The 19,501-nt window shown below is 51.3% G+C and overlaps 1 protein-coding gene across 1 annotated transcript; it reads left to right on the top strand.

Moving 5' to 3' along the window:
* The first annotated feature begins 1,322 nt into the window (after positions 1-1,322).
* B4galt5 (beta-1,4-galactosyltransferase 5) lies at positions 1,323-17,251 on the top strand. Its single transcript, NM_001108608.1, has 5 exons — positions 1,323-1,462; positions 6,515-6,628; positions 8,199-8,323; positions 9,130-9,164; positions 15,835-17,251. Exons 1-5 carry the CDS (start codon positions 1,345-1,347, stop codon positions 15,872-15,874), a joined length of 432 nt encoding a protein of 143 aa, NP_001102078.1. The 5' UTR covers positions 1,323-1,344; the 3' UTR covers positions 15,875-17,251.
* The last annotated feature ends 2,250 nt before the right edge of the window (positions 17,252-19,501 follow it).

The following is a 19,501-nucleotide window of genomic DNA, read 5'->3' as shown; positions in this document are numbered from 1 at the left end:
AGCAGGCGAGAGATCTCATAGGAGATTTAAGTCTTGTGTTTAATGTTGAATGGTCAATGGAATGCCATCCTGCCATGACCCTGCGCTCACTGCAGGTATAGAAAATGAGATGTTGGTCTTGTGCACAAGCTTCTCAGAGCTACAGCTTTAAGATTCTGATGTGGAGAACAAGCCCTATATCTGTTCTGTTCTTGGAGGGTGGGGTGAGTGTGCATGTGTCTTCCAGCACAGAGCCCTGTTGCATCCTGTGGCCTTAGTGCCGAAGCTGTTCTCAGTGTGACAGTCTTGTGCTGAGTGCCTGGGGTCTCCACACTGAGCTGCTTTGTCCCACGCCATTCCCACCACCAGTGTAGCATCACTGGCTGAGTGGAGTGCAGTGGTGTCCTTTCTGTTCTTACTGCCTGTTCTGTGTGGGGCACAGGGATCATATCGGTGCATGTCACTTGGATACAGCTTGTTAAGCCAGAATTGGCAGCCCAAGGCCACATGTGCTGAGGACCGAGTGCCAAGACAGTAAACCCTGTACAACAGCCTGAGGCCACATTGGAGGCCAGCCAAGTGTCAAAGATTCCACCTTAGACACTAGCAGAGAAGACTTGTAAGTCACTCCTGTCCCTGTGACAGGGACTGAGTCACGTGGAATAGCTGGCCAGGAAAGAAGACATTACTTGTGGGGTGTGGTTGCCTCCTGCAAGCCTGAATGAGCAGCCACACTAGCTCCTGGTGAGGTGACTGGCCCGTTTACACAGTACACCTTAGTTTACTCAGGTTACTTGAAGAGCACGCAGCCTGAGCGTGCCTTACTTACTGCCTTGGGTGTTGGTGGATGGGTGGGACATTTTAGTCTATATTCTATACAGACTTCAGTGCTGGGGTGGGGATAGAGATGAGGCTGGGGGTAGGAATGGAGGGGGTGGGGAAGAGTAACCTGTAGCTTCATTCTGAGTGAGGAATAAGTTTAAAGTGATTATGTGCTGAGAGCAAACAGAGATCTTTGAAAGTGTTTTCATTGGTCTGTAAAGGTCTTTATGACTGTCACTGTGCTTGACGGCACTGTGAATGAATGTTTGCAGATCAGGTGGGACATAACTGCAGTTTACTGTTTTTCTACACTTATCTCGGGTTGACTGAAATCCCCCTGAGCCCTACTGGCTGCCCAAGAGCTGTGAGTATCCTGAATCCTGGGTAGAGAACCAGGGATGAGACCTCAGAAGGTTTTAGAGGTGAGAGAGGCTTTAAAGGCTCAGAAATAAAGAGTCCCACTGCTGTGTGATAGATGCTTTGCCCATGCATGCTAGTCATCTCTCTTTCCCCCACTTTTCCACAGTGAACACCTACCTCTTCATGGTGCAGGCTCAAGGCATCCTGCTTCGGGACAACGTGAGGACCATCGGTGCCCAGGTGTATGAGCAGGTGGTCCGCAGCGCCTACGCCAAGAGGAACAGCAGCCTGAATGACTCAGGTGAGCTAGGGAAGAGAGCCCTAAGCAGTGTCTGCTCCCAGGGAAGGCAGGGAGGGCTCAGGAATCACCTCCATAAGAATGTATCGAAAGACGGGCTAGTCCAGATGTCATCTCAGCTGTGTTCAGAATGTGCGAGCTGACCAGAAGGCTGCATTTTCTTTCTTTCTTTCTTTTGTTGTGTTTGATTTGTTTTTCAAGACAGGGTTTTTCTGTGTAGCACTGGTTGTCCTAGAACTTGCTCTGTATACCAGGTTGGCCTTGAACTCAGAGATCTGCCTGTCTTTGTCTCCTGAGTACTGGAATTTTTATTCTGAACTTAATGTTATCTTTTAAAATATGGCTTTTTGTTTGTTTTGTTTTTGAGATAACGTTCCCCTATGTAGACCAAACTGACTTCAAACTCACAGAAATCTACCTTCCTCTGCTTCCCCAGTGCTGGGATTAGAGGTGTTCACTATTACACCTAGCTACTGTGGGGGCACTTGGGGAACCTGCTCCCCGCAAAAGGGTTAATATAAAGATGCAGAAACGTCTATGCAGTATAAGGCTTATTGTATTGGCCTTTTGCTGGGGCAGACTCAGCTATACTCTAGCTTAGCCTGACTGCCCTGCCATGCTACTCTGTTTCTTTACCTTCTTGTCCTTGAATCTGTGTCCTCTGGCTTGGTCCATCTCCCCCAGCCTTCCTCCTGACCTCTGCTCCAGCCCAGCCACCAGCTCTTTATTCTCCAAAAAGTCACATTCTAGTCTAAACCAGTCAGCAGGACAGTACTGATCCATCTCTTTAGGTTGCCCTTTGGCCTTAAGGGCTGTGTGACCTTCAGCAGCAAGCTTTTTCAAAAAGATTTATTTATTTAATGTATATGAGTACACTGTCACTGTCCTCAGACACACCAGAAGAGGGCATCGGATCCCATTACAGATGGTTGTGAGCCACCATGTGGTTGCTGGGAATTGAACTCAGGACCTCTGGAAGAGGAGTTGGTGCTTTTAACCACTGAGCCATCTCTCCAGCGCCCAGCAGCTTGCTTTTTAACATGATAATCTCAGAGAATCCTCTTTGGGCTGGTGAGAAAGGACAGGACTTTACACAGAGAGCTGGTGGTGGGCCACAGAGAGGACAAGACCAAGCACTTGACAGCACTTAGCTCTGCCAAGACTTAGCACACCAGACACACCTTCATATAGGGAAAGGTCATCTTAGCACTCACCTTAATTTAGAGGGGTTGGGGGTGTGGGGTATGCGAATGCTATGTGAATATGGAAGTTGGTTCTCTCCTCCCACTAAGTGGGTCTCAGGATTTGAACTCAGCTCTTCAGGCTTGGTGGCAAGCACTTTTTCCTTCTTAAGCACTTCACTGCTCTCAGCTTTTCCTTCTTTCAAGATTTATTTACTATTCGTTCGTTCGTTCATTCATTCATTCATTCATTCATTCATTCATTCAGAGACTTCATTTATGTGTAGGTACCTACACAGGCCAGGAAAAGAGTGTTAGATCCCTTTAAACTAAAGTTACAAGGGGGTGGGACCTGAACTTGGGAGAGTGTCAAGCACACTTAACTGCTGAGCCATCTCTTCAGCTTTCTTTCTTTTTTTTTTTTTTTTAAAGAGAACTAATATAACTCAAAGTCCCAAGTCCATCCCCAGCACCAGGGCAGAAATGCTGCCCTCCTGTTGGTTATAGATTGGTATCAGGTGTAATCCATGAGCTGGCGGGTGGGGCAGGGAAGGATGTCACCAGCTGCTCCTGTGGTATTCAGACTCAGTGCTCACCACCCGAAACCACAGTTTTGACTTCTGCAGACATCAGGCACACGTGTTCTACATAGACACACATGCGGGCAAAATACTCATACACATTAAAATCTCAAAACCAAGAAAAGCATTCTGTTTCTTACCCCAGCTCCCAAGACAGGTCCAGTGCTCAAGTTATTCTTCCTGAGTTTTGTCCCTGGTTAAAAGGCCTAAATGTATTAGCCATTAGGTCATTGGGTTAAATGTATTAGCCATTAGGTCATTGGGTTAAATGTATTAGCCATTAGGTCATTGGGTTAAATGTATTAGCCATTAGGTCATTGGAAGCCTCTTAGTACTCTTTGAGAAAAAAGATGGCAACAATATAAATCAGGCTGAGTTGAAAATTCTCCAGTCCAGTCATGGACTGAGTGAGAACCAGCTTAAGTGTTTGTGCTCCTTTGTGACTCTAAAGCTTGGGGCAGGAGGCCATTCTCACAATGCAGAAGTTCAGCTCAGCTCTGCTCTGCAGGCCAGCCCTGCCCTGCAGGGGGTCTTCTGCTTGCTGCTTTTGTTGAGCCTTGTGGGAGGAAATGCCAGGGCCTTTTCTGGTGTGGCAGGATCAGTCCCCTGGAAAAGAGTCCTCTGCTGACGTGCTCCTAAGTCCACTCAAGTGATGGGCACAGGATGTGTGGGCATTCTGTGTGCACATGAGATTAAAGGTGCAAACCCTAGGGGTTGGGGATTTAGCTCAGTGGGTAGAGCGCTTGCCTAGCAAGCGCAAGGCCCTGGGTTCAGTCCCCAGCTCTGGAAAAAAAAAAAAAAAGAAGAAGAAAAAAAGGTGCAAACCCTTAAGAGTAAGAAGACTGCAGAGGGAAATGAGGTTGGGGAGTTCTGGTGAAGGGCTGAGATAATGCTACAGGGAGCCTCGCTGTCCAGAGTGTCCTCAGTCCTCAAAGCACAGGAATGGCCAATGTCCCCAGGTTTTGGGGACCAGAATAAGTGTGAGCTGGGGATTGGGAGTTTTAGGGCTTCTTTGGTCACATAGCAAGTTTGAGGGCCAGCCTGGGAATCATGAGATTCTTTCTCAAAAAACCAAATGGAATAAAGTGAGCGACCAGTCTAGGAAAGCCGGAACTGGCTGAGCAGCCTAAGGGGCGGGAGCCTGGGAACCTCACGCAGTAAAGCAGTTCCCTCCATGAGGACATGGGCTTTTATGCTCTGTGCCTGGTGCTTAATTCAGGACTGTGGTTATGGCCGAGGGCTACAACAGATTTCTCTGGGGGATCTTATCTTAACTTACAAGGAGCACCTGAGGAAGTGGGGGCACTGAGCCACAGTGCCCTGTCAGAACACACTGCCATGGGACCTGGTGTCCACGCTCTGGCAGCTGCCTGACTTCCCATTCTAACAAGGAGACGCAGGCCAGCGAAGGGACAACTTCCCTGTCACTCAGCTACCCCACCTGAGCACTGCAGAGCCAGAGAGCCGTGTGTTCCAGGCTGGAAAGGGCCCTGAACAGCCATGGGGTTGGAAGTAGATTGTCAGCAAGGCAAAGCCAGGGCTGGACAGGGAGCAAGCTCCTCCACGTTCAGAGAAAAGCCACTGTTTGATGGCACCAGCCCGTCCAGCTCCACTGTTTCGAGGGCCTGGGCCAGTATAGGGAAGTCGCCTGCAGGGTGTAGCTCAACCATCATGAACCATGTGAGAACAGACACTCTCACATACACTAGGCTTCACAGTCAGATATTTCTCCCCGTCCCCTTTTCTTCCAGACAGGGTTTCTCGGGGTCGCTCTGACTGTCCTGGAACTTGATTTGTAGACCAGGCTGGCCTTGAACTCAGAGATCCTCCTGCCTCCCCAGTACTGAGATGAAAGGCATGTGGTGCTGCCACCACCAGGTTCCTCCACCTCTCTCTCTTTTTTTTTTTTTTTTTTTTTTTACTTTTACTTTTTTTTAAGCAGTAAACATTTTGTATATTTGAGTGTTTTGCTCACATGTGTGCCTTGCGTGCACCATGTTCATGCTAGTATCTGATGAGGAAAGGGAAAGGACATAATTACTCCTAGGTATGGTGGAGGAGAAAGTGTACTGTAGATCTGTGGGAGGGCAGAGGCAGGGACATCTGTCCAGAGTGGTCCTGACCTTGACTCCTGTGGGGGAAGGGGGGCGGCAGTCAAGGACAGCAGCCTGGTGGCCAAAGGTACAAAAGGAGAGTATCCACAGTGTCTCAGGCCCTGGGCTGGAGAGTTCAGGAAAAAGGGTGGGGTATGCGGCCATACTCTGTAACAAGTAGGGACTGAGGGATGCTGGGAGAACCTGAAGGCCAGGTCTGCTTTGATGTGTTTAATAGGCACCTCAGCCCTTTGTTCAAGGTTTGAAATTTTAATGGTATTCATGGAGGCAAGAATGAGGGCATTGGATCCCTGACACTGGAGTTACAGATGGTCATGAGCTGTGGGTGCCGGGGACAGAATTGGAATCTTCTGTAAGAGCAGCCGGTATTCTAACCATTGAGCATCTCTATCCCCCTCCCCCTTAGGAAGCCATTGGAGCTTCTATCTGCTCCATAGTGAGTGAGAAGAAACTATAACTTCAAAAATGAAGTTCAGTCTTGCATATGGGGTGAAGTCTATCCTGAGGCATGGGTGAGGAGTCTGGGGGCAGGGACCCTCATAGCAAGGAGGTGCTCACCCTTCTCTGGGAGGTAGTGCAGAGGCAGGAACGACATTGGACCGGGAACAATTAATTCCATGTAAAACCAAAGTAGCAGAAGATGAGAATGGGTCCAAAACTCCAGCACCGCTTCCCACAGGCCTCAGTAAGTCATATTCACGGATCTTCAGGTCAACCGTGAACACTAGAGGCCAGTTATAGCAAGGACCTGGGAGACTGACGGGAAGGTGCAAGGCATGGGGGCCATGGGAAGGAAGTGCAGTGTGGCTCTCGATGAGCAAGAGAGAATCCACAGAGGAGGTGACCAGAAGCAGGTCGGCGGGTCTGCTGTGCCTCTCTGTGAATGAGTGCAGGCGCCAAGGCTGCTGCTGGGGGTAGGGTGGGGTGGGGGGTGTTGGGGTGTTGTTGGAAGTGCTGAGCCCCAGCAGCTATATAAACTGAGTACCCGAAGCCCGAAGCCCGCAGTGCCAATATAAGTGGGAAGGAAGCCATCACTGCAGTCCCTCTGCTTCCGTCCTGTGGAGAGCTTCCTACTCTTAGCTCCAGTGCTGAACCCCCTGCTCCGCTGCTATAGAGCACATCTGAGGGGAAACCAGCATACCAGTGCTCATCTGAGCTGCCTTTCTCTTCCCTTCCTAGATTATCCTCTGGACTTGAACCACAGTGAAGCCTTTCCCCCAACCACAACATTTCTTCCTGAAGATTTCACCTATTTTGCCAACCACCCTTGCCCGGAGAGGCTCCCTTCCATGAGTAAGTAGCCTCAGCCTGCCTCCTCTGCTCCGGCAGGCTTCTGTTACTCCAGAAGCGGGAGGGACCAGCGGGTCTCCCTGCCTCTTTGTGAAGTGTCTCCCTGGCCCATGCTGTAGGAATTCCTTATGACCCAGCCTCTCTCTCTGTTAAACCTGCTGCTGCTGCCCCCAGATGCCTCGTGGTGCTGTGTTCTGACCCCGTAGCGACCTTCATAAGATCTGAGGAAAGAGCTGGGCATTGGCTGTCACTTTAGTGTCACTGGTTCTAAGGGGTTTGATGCAGGAGCCCTCGCCCCACCCTCCTTCTTCTGTCACACTCTTTCACATGCTCCCTCCCACGCTCACCCTCCACTTCCCTCCTGCCACCTGCTGGATAGTTGTTACAAGTTCTTTCTTTTCCTTAGTATTTTAATTAGGTTTTCATTATTTTATGTACACACGTGTCCTGCCTCCATGTGGGTCTCTGCACATACACTGGGGCTTGAGCAAGTGAGCCTCCACTTGGGTGCTTTGCAATGAGTGCTCTTAACCGCTGGGCCAGCTCTCCAGCCTTAGAAGTTATTTTCTTAACAAAATATTGGTTTTAAAAAAAGGTTAGGACTGGAGAGATGGCTCAGCGGTTAAGAGCACTGACTGTTCTTCCAGGGGTCCTGAGTTCAATTCCCAGCAACCACATGGTGGCTCACAACCATCTGTGATGAGATCTGATGCCCTCTTCTGGTGTGTCTGAAGACAGCGACTGTGCTTACAAAAAAACAAAAAAGTCTTTTAAAAAATGTTAAAGCCATGCCTGGTAGCCATGCCTCTAACCCCAGTGGGGGTCCTCCTGGCTGTCCTGGAACTCCCTGTGTAGACCAGGCTGGCCTGGACCTCACAAAGATCCTCCTGCCTCTGCTTCCCAAGTGCTGGGATTAAAGCCCCTGTGCCTGGTTTCCCTAACACTTACTGATTGTCATGGTGTCAATGTTGGGGCGTTGTCAAGGATGACTGCTCTGCGTTTGGGCACCTTTAGTCAGAGGAGGTGAGGCAGGTAGCTGACCATGCTTCCGATGGAGCTGACAAGTCAAATGTGCTGCTCTGCTCCTCCTCTGATGAAGGCTGTGTCCACATAAGAGGCTTTCGGAAGGGCCCCAGTTTATTGGGAAGTTGAATAGGAGCCCCTGTAGCAGGGAGGCATCTTGAGAAAGAGTTACCCTACCTCAGTTTCAGAGTCTTTGTTTCTCTTTCTGTTTTTTTTTTTTTTTAAAGATTTAATCATTTATTATTTATAAGTACACTGTAGCTGTCTTCAGATACACCAGAAGAGGGCATCGGATCTCTTTACAGATGGTTGTGAGCTACCATGTGGTTGCTGGGAATTGAACTCAGGACCTCTGGAAGAGTAGTCGGGTGCTCTTAACCGCTGAGCCATCTCTCCAGCCCTTTGTTTCTCTTTCCACCTTGGCAGAAGCAGGTCTCCAAAGTGTTGTCCCTTTGGTAGGCTTCTTTGCAGGATGGTAGTGACACACTAAAGGGCAGAGGTGAAAGGGCTGCTGGGAAAGGCTAATTGTTTGTCTTCCCTCCCTGTTCAGAGGGCCCGATAGACATAAACATGAGTGAGATCAGAATGGACGATATTCATGAGCTCTTCTCCAGAGACCCGGCCATCAGGCTTGGAGGACACTGGAAGCCTGCAGACTGCATGCCTCGGTGGAAGGTGGGTTATGAGTCAGACCCCAGGGGCTGGAATCCATCTGGGATCGCCAGGGTTTGAGAACCATGGCGGCAGGGAACTTGGACCCTGCCTCTCCTTCTCAAGAAATGGTTTCCCCCAAGGACTGACTGCTGTGGCCATAGAGAATGGCAACACCCTGACGTTGTCCAGGGCCACTGAACCCCTTTGTTCCCAGGCAGGATTGTTTGCAGGAGGAAGGGCCAGTAGGTCAGCTGACACGTTTGTGGACTGTGTATCCGCAGAGCAGCTTACCAGAGGACAAGTGGACTCTGCAGTCCTCCAGCTGGACACTTAGGCCTCTGCCGGATGACTGTATCGGGAAAGAGACAGCAACTCAAGGCCATTGTTTGAGCAAGTGTTTAGTAAATGCTTGTGTGTTGCTGGCCCTGTGAAGGGAAGGGTTGTGACACGAGCCAAGGATAAGCGTATGCGGTGGCAGCAGGTGTCCGCAGATGCAGTGTGACAGAGTGAGCTGTGTGCAGCATGGAAGGGCCTTGGTCACCTGGTGTCTGCGTGCCTGGGGGTGGGGGGACTTTGTGCTTGGTCACCATGGATGTATGGAACTCCTGGAGCTGCAGTCTAGATAGGATCCAGGTCATTCCAGGGTGGCCTTGCCTGCACAGGTCAGTGTTAGAGGATGTTGGGGGCAAGAAGAGGAGCCTCTTAGCTTTCCCCAAGGGTTGCACATCCAGGGGTATGCAGCTTTGTAACAATGCAGAGAACTTACTGGAGAGCTGGAGCCAGCAGCTAACTGATACCCCACCCCACCCCACTCCGATCCACTGCAGGTGGCCATCCTCATCCCTTTCCGGAACCGCCACGAGCACCTCCCAGTCCTCCTTCGACACCTGCTCCCCATGCTCCAGCGCCAGCGCCTGCAGTTTGCCTTCTATGTGATCGAGCAAGTGAGTGGTCCGTCGTTCCTTCTCTTTCTTCTGAGCCTGAAATCTAGACTGGTGCAGGTGACCCTGTCTTCAGTGTAAAGAGCCGATGAGCTGGGCCCTCCCCCCACATCACTGTTAATCAAGAAAACACGCTTCAGGCCAGTCTTAAGGAGGTGCTTTCTCAGCTAAGAGCCCCTCGTTCAGCTTTCCTCTCCGCTGGGTCCAGTTGACAAAAACCAGCCAGCACATCCTTCTGCCTCTCCTGAGCGTGTGTTCTGATACTGGCCCGGGGAAGTGAAGGTTAATGCAGTTCGTCTAGGCCAGAGCTAGTGTAAACTAGTCTCTACCTGCCACAGAATTCGAAATCCTCAGACCTTTGTCCCTGGAGAGCTCAGTTCCTGTTGTGGTGGAAGCTTCAGAATAAACAGGCTGAGATGAGCAGAAGAGCTCACCCTCCTTGACTCAGTGTTTGTGAAGTAGGTGGGCAGCATGCGAGGGACAGTGAGGGCTGTGTGAGCAGTGTAGGCTGGAGACTTGGTAGTGCCTGGCCTGCCCTGCATATCCTGTGGCTGCCTCTTCAGCTGCAGCACATGCTGCTGCAGTGCTCTCTGAAGAAAACAGGGCACAGTTCAGCGAACTCCCTGATGACCGGGCTGAGCAGTGCTGCCCAGGCTCTGCGGGCCCAGAGGTCTTCCATGTGGCTCCTAGGAGCCCTTCGCTGAGCAGAGAAGGCAGTCGGGTCTTTGCTTAAGGAACGATTTGCTCTTGCAGGCTGGCACCCAGCCCTTTAACCGAGCCATGCTCTTCAACGTTGGCTTTCAAGAAGCCATGAAGGACTTGGATTGGGACTGTCTGATCTTCCATGACGTCGATCACATACCTGAGAGTGACCGAAACTACTATGGCTGTGGACAGATGCCCAGGCATTTTGCAACCAAACTAGACAAGTACATGTACCTGTGAGTGCCTCCTACTCCCTATGCCAGTCTAAGCTGTGCCAGCTGATGAGTGGCTTGCAGGGTGTGGTACAGAGCTCAGCAGTGAGCATGCATGGGGCCAGTTGTTACCATTTTGCTCACTGTCGAAAGTGGGTTATATTGTGACTGTGGGGGTATAAAGTGGTGTGAAGTGGGTTAGTATTGTGACTGGGGGTGTGAAGTGGTGTGAAGTAGGTTAGTATTGTGACTGGGGTGTGAAGTAGGTCATATTGTGACTGTGGGGTGAGGTGGTCAGGTGGTAATAGCCTGTGGTGGGAGTAAAGTAGCTGAGCACTGGTTGTGACCCTTGGTTGGACACTGAGTTCCGTGCTGGCACTCACTGTACAATGAATGAGGTTGTTGCAAACCAGTTAGCAGCTGGGGTGGTGTCAGTCCTCTTGCCTGGCTGGGTGAGCCTCTAAGTTCCACCCCCAGCATTGCCGGAAAACAAAGACAAATTCATGAGGAGATTCAAGTCAGATCTTTAACCCACCTGGTCTCTTTTCAGACTTCCTTACACAGAGTTCTTTGGCGGTGTGAGCGGCCTGACTGTGGAACAGTTCCGGAAAATCAATGGCTTCCCTAATGCCTTCTGGGGCTGGGGCGGAGAAGATGACGACCTGTGGAACAGGTACACACCCCACCCGACCCTGGCACAACCCAGTCTCACAGACCAGGAGCCGCACAGGTCACTTAGCGCCCTCGCAGCAGCCACGTTGGAAAGCTCACAGAATAGTGTTTGCGCATGCGGGCAGTGTGAGCCTGCACCTCTACACGCTCATGCCCAGCTTTTGCCCCTGGGAGCAGCCAGCGCCTGCCTGCACAGCCGTCCTGCACTGAGCTCTGGGGCGGCCCCTTGATTTCTTTCATGACAGAGATGAGTATTGGAGTCAGGTGGATATGGGAGCTTGTTTTAAGAATTAGAGGGCTAGAACGTGAAACAACAGAAAACCCTTCTAACTCAAACTAAAGCATAAAGCATAGTTTATACATCCCACTAAAGCAACAATTTTCATTTTCCCCTTTGACATGTAAGATGAAACTTAAAATTACAGCTTAACTTTTTTATACTAATGACCGTGGAACCCAGAGAAATGGCTCAGCAATTAAGAGCACACACTGCTGCCCCAGAACACGATGGCTTGTTCCCAGCTGTGTGTGACTGTAGCTCAGAGGATCCGGTGCCCTCTGTAGGAACCTGCACTCACACCGTGTGACACACACACACACACGAACATACACAGAATTAAAGGTTAATTTGAGGCCAGAGAGGTAGCTTAGAACACTTGTTAGTCTTGCCAAGGACTTGGGTTCAATTCCTAGCACCCACATGGCTGCTCACAACTGTGTGCTCTAACTCCAGCTCCAGGGGATCCCATGCCTTCTCCTCACCTCCAAGGGTACCAGGCCTGCACAAGGACCATTTACATGTGTGCAGACCAAACACTCATACGTAATGTAAAAGACATTTTCATTGCTTCGGTGTTAGAAAGAAATAAGGTAGCAGCCAGGTTTGGTGTCTCCTCAGATCTATAATTTCAGCTCCGAGGAGGCAGTGGAGGAGAGTTCTTTGAATTCAGAGCCAGCCTAGGCTACCTAGTAAGACTCCATAGAACAGGGGAGAGAAGGAGTATGCTTACTGTAAAATTCATATGAGAATAAAAATAAAATTCCCCAGTCTGTGCACCCCAGCACAGCATCGTCACCACTTCCGTTTGTCTTTAGAACATGGTGAGTGAGTCACGCCAGATGTCTTTGTCAGTTTCTCAGACCCATAGTGGCAGTGCCTCAGTCTTGGGGTGAGTGTCCCTGCTGGGGTCCTGTATGGAATACCATCTGACACTTACATGGGCTCCTAATGGCGTGTTTAGTGTTCCCATGCTTGCAGGTAGTGACTAAGCAGACCGACTCAGACTTTAGAAAAAACGCTAGAGGTGAAGTTGGTCAGAATTGTTAAGGCTCCTGGGCCGTGTTAGAACAACATCTCCCCGTGTTCCCTGTGGCTCTCTGCACCAAGTGGCCATGTCGGTGGAACACCCTCCCACCCCCAAGGTGAAGGTGGGCCGCCTGGTGACCTGCTCACAGGCGTGTCCCTGCAGTGTGGGGATCTTTCAGTGAACCTGGAGCTCACTGACTCAGCCAGGCTGGCTAGCACTGAACTCCAGGGGCGAGCTGCCCCTCCCTCTCTCCCCTGCCCAGTGCTGGGGGTATAGACACATAGCACTGGGCCAGCGTTTACATGGCTTCTTGGAGATCCCAACTTAAGGCCTCAGTCTCGCAAGATTGGCACTTTTATCACCTGAGCTATCTTCCCAGCCCCCTCAGACAGAAATGCTAGTTAACCTGCTGGTGAGCAGTCGGGAGTACGCCATCCTTTGTTCCCACTGGCAAGCATTTCTCCAGATTGATTAAATATTTAGTGTGACTACACAGTCGAAAAACACAACGTGGCAGGTACTGGGGTGTGGCTCAGGAATGGAATGTTTTCTAGCAAGCACTAGTCCTGACTCTTCTTTCTCCCTCCCTCCCACCCTCCCTCTCACTCTCTTAAAAACAGGGAAAGCCAGGGGATAGTTCCTTGTCAAAGCTCTGACCTTGGTCTCTGAAGCCATGAGAGTGGTGGCTGTACCAGTTACTTTACACTAGGACCAAGGCGACCTAGAGAAGAGTGGGTGTATCTGGGCTCAGGCTGCAGAGGAGTAGAGTCGTCATGGCAGAGAGGCAGCGGGCATGTAGCTGGGACAGGCTGCTGGGAGCACAAGTCTTCAACCTCAGGCATGAAGTGGCGAGAGCAAACTGGAAATGGCTGTGAACTCTCAGTGCCTGCTTCCAGTGACTGGCTTCTTCCAGCAAGGCCACATCTTTTAACCTTCCCCAAACAGCACTGCTGTCTGGGGACCAAGGGTTCAAATACTGAAGCCTACAGGGTACATTTGTCAGGAAACCACCACAGTCGCATATGCTGTTAATCCCCGCCCTTGGCAGGAGAATCTCTGTGAGTTCCAGGTCAGACAGATCTATATAGGGAGTCAGCTACACAGAAGACCCTGTCTCAAAAAGGTTGTTGGTCTCAGTAGCACCACCATAATCCCAGCCATGGGAAGTGGAGGCCTCAAATCCCCTGGCTGTCCACCTGTGTGATGAGCTCTAGGCCAGCGAGGGGCCTGGTCTCCAAAAAGGAAAGTCACATGGTGCCTGAAGAGACATGCAACATGCAAGGTTGTCTTCTTACCTTCACAAGCACACAAGTGCATGTGCATGCACACACATGCGCGCGCGCACACACACACACACACACACACACACACACACACACACACACACACACGAAAAGTTGGCTGCTGAGTGACCATCAGATCAGTTAGCTGAGTGAGAAGTGCTTGGACATTGCTGCTGGTGAGGTCATGAGGTGTTGTAAAGTTTACTAGTCTCTCTAGCGTCTCACTGTTACTCCTTTGGTTTTGGACAGGGTACAAAATGCAGGCTATTCTGTGAGCCGGCCAGAAGGGGACACAGGAAAATACAAGTCCATTCCTCACCACCATCGAGGAGAGGTCCAGTTTCTTGGCAGGTTGGTACTGTGTTCTGGTCCTCAGGGTGGCTTTCAGCCACTTTCTTCCCTCACCTTCCTTAGCCAGGCCTGTTCTGTTGAGTTTGTCTCTGTGCCTCGGCCTGGCCTCCAGCACTGTCCTCCTGCCTTCGACCCCCTCAGTGCTGGGATCACTGGCTGTACACCCCTGTGCCTGTGTGTGGGTGGGCATCATGGGTGTGCATCTCTTCTGATTAACCAAGGTCGACATTTTAGGTGACCATTGGTGAGCCTTAGATCCTCGGATCTCCTCTGCAGGCAGGGAGTTGGGTCACCTCTGCTAACACCCGAGCTGTGAAGGTGTCTACCAGGGGGTGGTAGGGCTCTAAGCCTGACTACTTTTTGTCCGCTCCTCTGAAAATCTCTTTCCTGAGCTTCCCAGTTCTGACCTTGGATTAGACTCTGGGGCCTCCATTTCCTTGGGCCTAAGAGGCATTAGATGAGCTGCTGTGAGGCTGGCCCAGGCAGCTGCCCTTGGCTTGTGAAGCTGGGATATCAGCTCTCGTCCCCCTCTGTCCTCGGCTTCCCAGGTACGCTCTGCTGAGGAAGTCAAAGGAGCGGCAAGGACTGGACGGTCTCAACAATCTGAGCTACTCTGCTAACGTCACGTACGACGCCTTGTATAAAAACATAACTGTCAACTTGACACCCGAGCTGGCTCAGGTGACTGAGTACTGAGACTCGAGGAGAAACCACACCCACCTACCCACCCCTCGGACAGGCTGTGATGCGCCATCGTGGGGTCAACACAGGAGGACAGAAAGAGAGTGGAGCACAGGACCACAGGGCTCCAGAAAACTGTCACAGAGCACATGCACAAAGGCCTTCGCTGCAGGGCCCAACAGGGACAGGAGACTTGAGGACACTGTCATCAGCACTGGCTTCTATTCCACAAGACAGATGTCTGCCCTGCTGCTCTCTTCCGTCCACCCAGGTCCTGTCTCAGCTGCAACCTCCAGAATTGCAGGGCCAGGCTAGGCGCCCCTAGGATAGACGGATGGCCAAGCCCAGAGGCTTCCATGGTCAGCCAGCCCTGGCTTGAAGCAGACCGGCTATGCCGGTCTCTGCATCTCTGGAGTTCTCTTTGGCTTTCATTTGGTTTAGTTTAGGGTTTTTTTTTTTTTCTTTTCTTTTTAAAGAAATTTTTCTGCTTTAGGTGGGGACTGAGGGCGGAGGGGAGGAACTTGGGGTGATAGACACATACCAGTCACTTCTTGAAGAAGTGCAGTTGTAAATAAGCCATGTAAGATGCCTTTTTAAAGTTTAATTTTATAGCTGGCTCCACTTCAAAGTGAGAGCTTCACATATTAAGATCACCTTGGGTGGCAAACACAACTTGGTTCCCACACAGTTGAGTGCCATCTCCCAAGTCCCAGTCATCTAGGAAGGAAATGAATGCAGTCCGGTCCTTACAGCCCCTCTTGTCTGCCCTGCCCCTCCTTTCCTGCCTCTCCCCTCCCTTCCTTCCTCCTTCCCCCTCTATAGGGTCTTCCTCCTAGAGACTCAGCAGCTAAGCTGGAAATACTGTTCGGGGCACAGTGCTGTCCCCTCTTACAGACCCCGAGCCAGCCGGGATGTGTAGGGGGAGGGGAGGCAGAGGCACAGGGCACAGGCTTATCACTCCAGTGTGGCTGGCAGGGCCTGGAGAACAGGAGATCTGAGGCCAGTGAGCTATGTCACAAGTTCCAAGTCAGCCTGTGCTGTGTATGCAGCCCACTCCAGCTCCACATCTCACATGCAGAGTGGCTGTTGGGTGACTGTTCCCTCTTTTCTTTGGAACTTGGCCACAGTTTCTCTGGGCCCTGCTTGCATGACCAGCTGGCTTCAGTGATTTCTCCGTTTCCCTTTTTAGTTTCTAGGAAGCTGCTGTGCTTGTGCTAAGAAGCCATTGGTTGGGGAGGGCACAGCCAGGGAGCAGGTGGCACTGGGGTGCATGGCGGCCAGGGTCCAGGTGAGCTCTCACCAGATCCTTGACAGGCGGCCCAGCAGTCCCCCTGCTTCCTGACATCAGCTCCTAAAGGGCACCTCCTTCCTGAACCAGAGCTCCTTCCTGTGTCTGCCTCCCTGCAGCCTCTGTCCCTGAAGCAGGGATCTGTGTGTGGCGAGGAGCGTTCTCCTCTGGCCTCTGCTCTTCGCCTTTTTGCCTTCAGCACCCTTGATGTTCATGGTTTACATGGGTGGGGGTGGGGTGTAGATACACGGGGATGGGGTTTACATCACACAGTTGGTTCTGAGGACAGATGATCCCCACAGACTGTGGGAGTGATTGGCCAGGCCTTTTTTTTTGTTCTTTTTGTAGAGTAGAGTGGTATCTAGGGAACAGATGGCGCTGCAGAGCGCTTCCCGCTCGTATGAGAGAGCAGGTGCCTGCCCTTGAGAGCGCTGGTGAACCACGTCATCTGTTTGCACTGGGCAAGGAGCTGCACGAGGCGCTGCGTTGACTTGCCTTTGTCTTACGGTACACACAGCAATAAAGATTGGGTTCCGCCTGCCCGGCTCAACCCTCTGCCCCCTGTGTTAGTTTTACAGTGCGGGGAAGGAAACCCATGGCTGATGTGCTAGGCAAGAGCTCTGCCACTGAGTCACGGGTCCAGCCCCCTCTCCCCTCATCCTTCTGTTTCCACTCTGAAGGTCAGGGATGCTGTCGCTGTGGTAGAGCCTTGGTGTCCTTGGAGGGACAGTGGTGTGTGTAGCATGTGTCCTGGCTGAAGCCCTGCATCCTCACAATAGCCACAGGGCACCTTTTTAAGCCAAAGGCTGATACTTGATTTAAGAAGGAAAATGCAGATTTGGGGACAAAGAAAGGTCTTTTTACTGCTCAAGTCGGGTCACTTATGTTCCCTTGCAATCATGTCCAAGTTTGTTATTAGTGTGGACTCTTGTGGGCACTGTCAGTCATTGTCCGCCCAGTCACATACCGAGTGGGAAATGTCACAGTCAGAGCCACACCACTGGACCACACATTAGGTCATTGCTTAAAGAAAATGACATTGAGAATCAAGTGTGACCTTGGTGTACTTTGGCAGCTGAAATTACTCCATGCTACAGACGAGTGACCCTTAAGCCGACCTGCCCTTGACTGACTGCCCTGTGTGTGCAAGGTCTCTCTCCGCACAGGCTTTCTTTGGGGAGGGGGGATTTGCAAAACTTTAATTTTGCTAAAATGGGGACTCCTGTCATCGAGTTCCTTCCTCAGAGCGGCAGAGCACACACTGACTGTGCCTACCATCGACGAGGCACTGACGCCACTGGCTTAGCCACCATTACTGTCTTTGTTCTGAGCTTGCTCTTTGTTTTAAAGGTGCCAGGGGGACATTTTTGCACTGAAGCCTAAAGATGTTTTAAAAACACTTTTCACAGAAATAGTCCTTGTCATTACATTGTTCACTCATGTGTTTGTACATTTTTGTATGTTAATTTATGAATGATTTTTTCAGTAAAAAATACATATTCAATAACCAAACCTTGGTGGTCATCTCTCTTTCCAACTGCCTTTCATGGAGGTCCCCCTCCTCTGTAGAACACTACACACGGGGGACACCAGCAAAACGAAGGGAAGATTTGGTTCCAGACCATTCTTGGTGGGCAGTCCTGGTTGCTTTCTACCCGATTCTGCTTGCATTGTAATCACAAACTGCTATGAATTGAAGGTTTGTCATTGCCAGTGTGTGTGAGTTTTGATTTGAGCTTCTGGTAGACATGCACCACCAAGTTCAGTTTGTGTAGTGCTGGAATTAGCATCCAGGCCTTCGTGGTCGTTGGTCAACGCTCCATCAACAGAGCCCTAGCTCTGTCTGTCCCTCCATTTGTCCATCCATCCTCCCTTCCTTCCATGAGTACAGATGTTTTACCTGAATGTCTGTGTCCAACCTGTGTGTTTGGGGCCCACAGAAGCCAGAAGAGAGTCTTGCTCACCTGGAAATGGAGTTATAAACGATCATAAGCCACCATGTTGGTGGTGGGAATTGAATCCAAATTCTTCGCAAGAGTAGTCCACACCCTTAACCAATGAGCTACCTCTCCACCCACCCCTCCACCCTGATCCCCACAACACAGGAGGAAGCCCTGTATCTGGGCACTGTAAACAAAAATAAGACCTGAAAGCAAGCTCTCCAAGGGGGCTAGGAAGCCACTTTCAGTCTGTACAGTGTTCTGGGGAAAATGGCTGCTGGCTGGTCCTCACTTGGTCCAGGCAGTAGCCTTGTGAGATGGAACTGGAGAGGTGGGTGAGGGGAGCCGCGTGCTCACAGCAACAGAAAGCAGGCAGAACTCAGCAGGACCAGTGGGAGAGGGAGGGAGGCCGGCACATAGTAAGAATGGGGATTTAGCTCAGTGGTAGAGCGCAGGCAAGCGCAAGGCCCTGGGGTGGGGGGGTGGGGGTGGGGAGAGAATGATGGGAGTTGGGGCATTTGACAGGGACCTCACACAGTCTCTAAGGATGTCACCAGCTGCGGGGCAGGGGTGAGGAGCAAAGGTGTCAGGACTGATAGGTGTGATGGAGAAAAGTAGCTAGAGTGGGACCCCAGGCCTGGAGGATGGAGGAGTCCTTGAGAGCTGCCAGCCTCCCCACTTGTGAGGTACGATTTTCTGTATTGTGTTTAAGGGATTGGAGACCACCAAGGAATAACAGCAGGTGGGCAGTTGTAACCTGGTGAGGGTGGCAGAGAAAGACATCCAGGCCTGGTGGGTCCGTTCCTCAGGGGACTGGGGGTGCAGGCATGGAGTGTTGGAGCAGGAGTGCTGAGAACGGAAATCATGGTGTGGGGGGTTACAGAGGACAAGATGCTTGGATCTGGGTGGGGTTTGTGGGGCCATGGAGCTGTGCTGCACCCCAGAAGAGGTGTGGCTGCTGGGAACAGACAGGGAAAGTTGGACATTTCAAGAATCATTGACTACAGTCCAAAAGTGACAGGCGATGAAAGGTGGAAAATGGAGATGGGTGGTGGGTAACCCAGGCACTGTGCTACAAGGAAAGCAGCCGCAAGACCCAGGGCTGCTGAGCATAGCAAGGGAGGTGTCAATACCAGTGGGAGGGGAGTCATTCTCCTGGCAAGTGTGACAGGCTGTGACAGGCTCCATTCCCACCACACCCTGCAGAATGACCTTCACCTGGCAGTGTCCCCCAGTAAGAAAGTGGTCTGGGGGGCCCTGTTTGTGCAGAGCATGCTGTGCGGATGTCCCCATCCCCCCTTTTCTGAAGAAGTGTATCTCTTCTTGATGGTTCACCTGTCCGTCACCCAAGTCTCCTGTGGGACCAAGGGCGGGGCGGTGGCTGTACTTTATGGGTGCTCCGTAGCCTCCGCACTAAGGGCCAATCTGAAAGTCACTCCACTTGAAATGTCTCAGGAGGCAGTTGCTTTAAGGGAGTGGGAGCCAGGGAGGCTGCCTCAAGGTCAGAAGGTGAGGCCAAGCATCATCCTGAGAAAGTCCGGAATCCTAGCAAGGGCTAGCCCAGCCGCTCCTTGCTGCGGGCGCCTAAAGGCTATTCCAGGGAGAGCCTAAAAGTAATTTATTCTAAAAGCAATAAAAAAGTGTATGTTGGGAGGGGGTGGTGAATCACCCAGTAGTTTGCCTACTCATTTGTATGATTTGTAAAACGCCCTGTTACTGGTTACCTTTACGATTCTGCAGCTGCTTTCTGTAGGGCCAAGTGTCGCCTCCCTTGAGAGTCCTGTGTGAACACCCGGGCTAAGGCACCACTCTCTCTCTT

This window comes from Rattus norvegicus, chromosome 3 (genome assembly GCF_036323735.1).
Source record: "Rattus norvegicus strain BN/NHsdMcwi chromosome 3, GRCr8, whole genome shotgun sequence".
Classification (NCBI taxonomy): domain Eukaryota; kingdom Metazoa; phylum Chordata; class Mammalia; order Rodentia; family Muridae; genus Rattus; species Rattus norvegicus.
Note: the sequence above shows the minus strand (reverse complement) of the source record. Positions and strands in the feature narration are given on the sequence as shown.

What these genes read in the sequence shown, in the direction of transcription:
- B4galt5 (NM_001108608.1), top strand. Translation starts at nt 1,345, where the DNA reads ATGGTGCAGGCTCAAGGCATCCTGCTTCGGGACAACGTGAGGACCATC. An exon ending in ACTGCATGCCTCGGTGGAAG is followed by an intron (nt 8,324 to 9,129) that starts GTGGGTTATGAG and finishes GATCCACTGCAG; the next exon opens with GTGGCCATCCTCATCCCTTT. An exon ending in CCTTTCCGGAACCGCCACGA is followed by an intron (nt 9,165 to 15,834) that starts GCACCTCCCAGT and finishes CCTGAACCAGAG; the next exon opens with CTCCTTCCTGTGTCTGCCTC.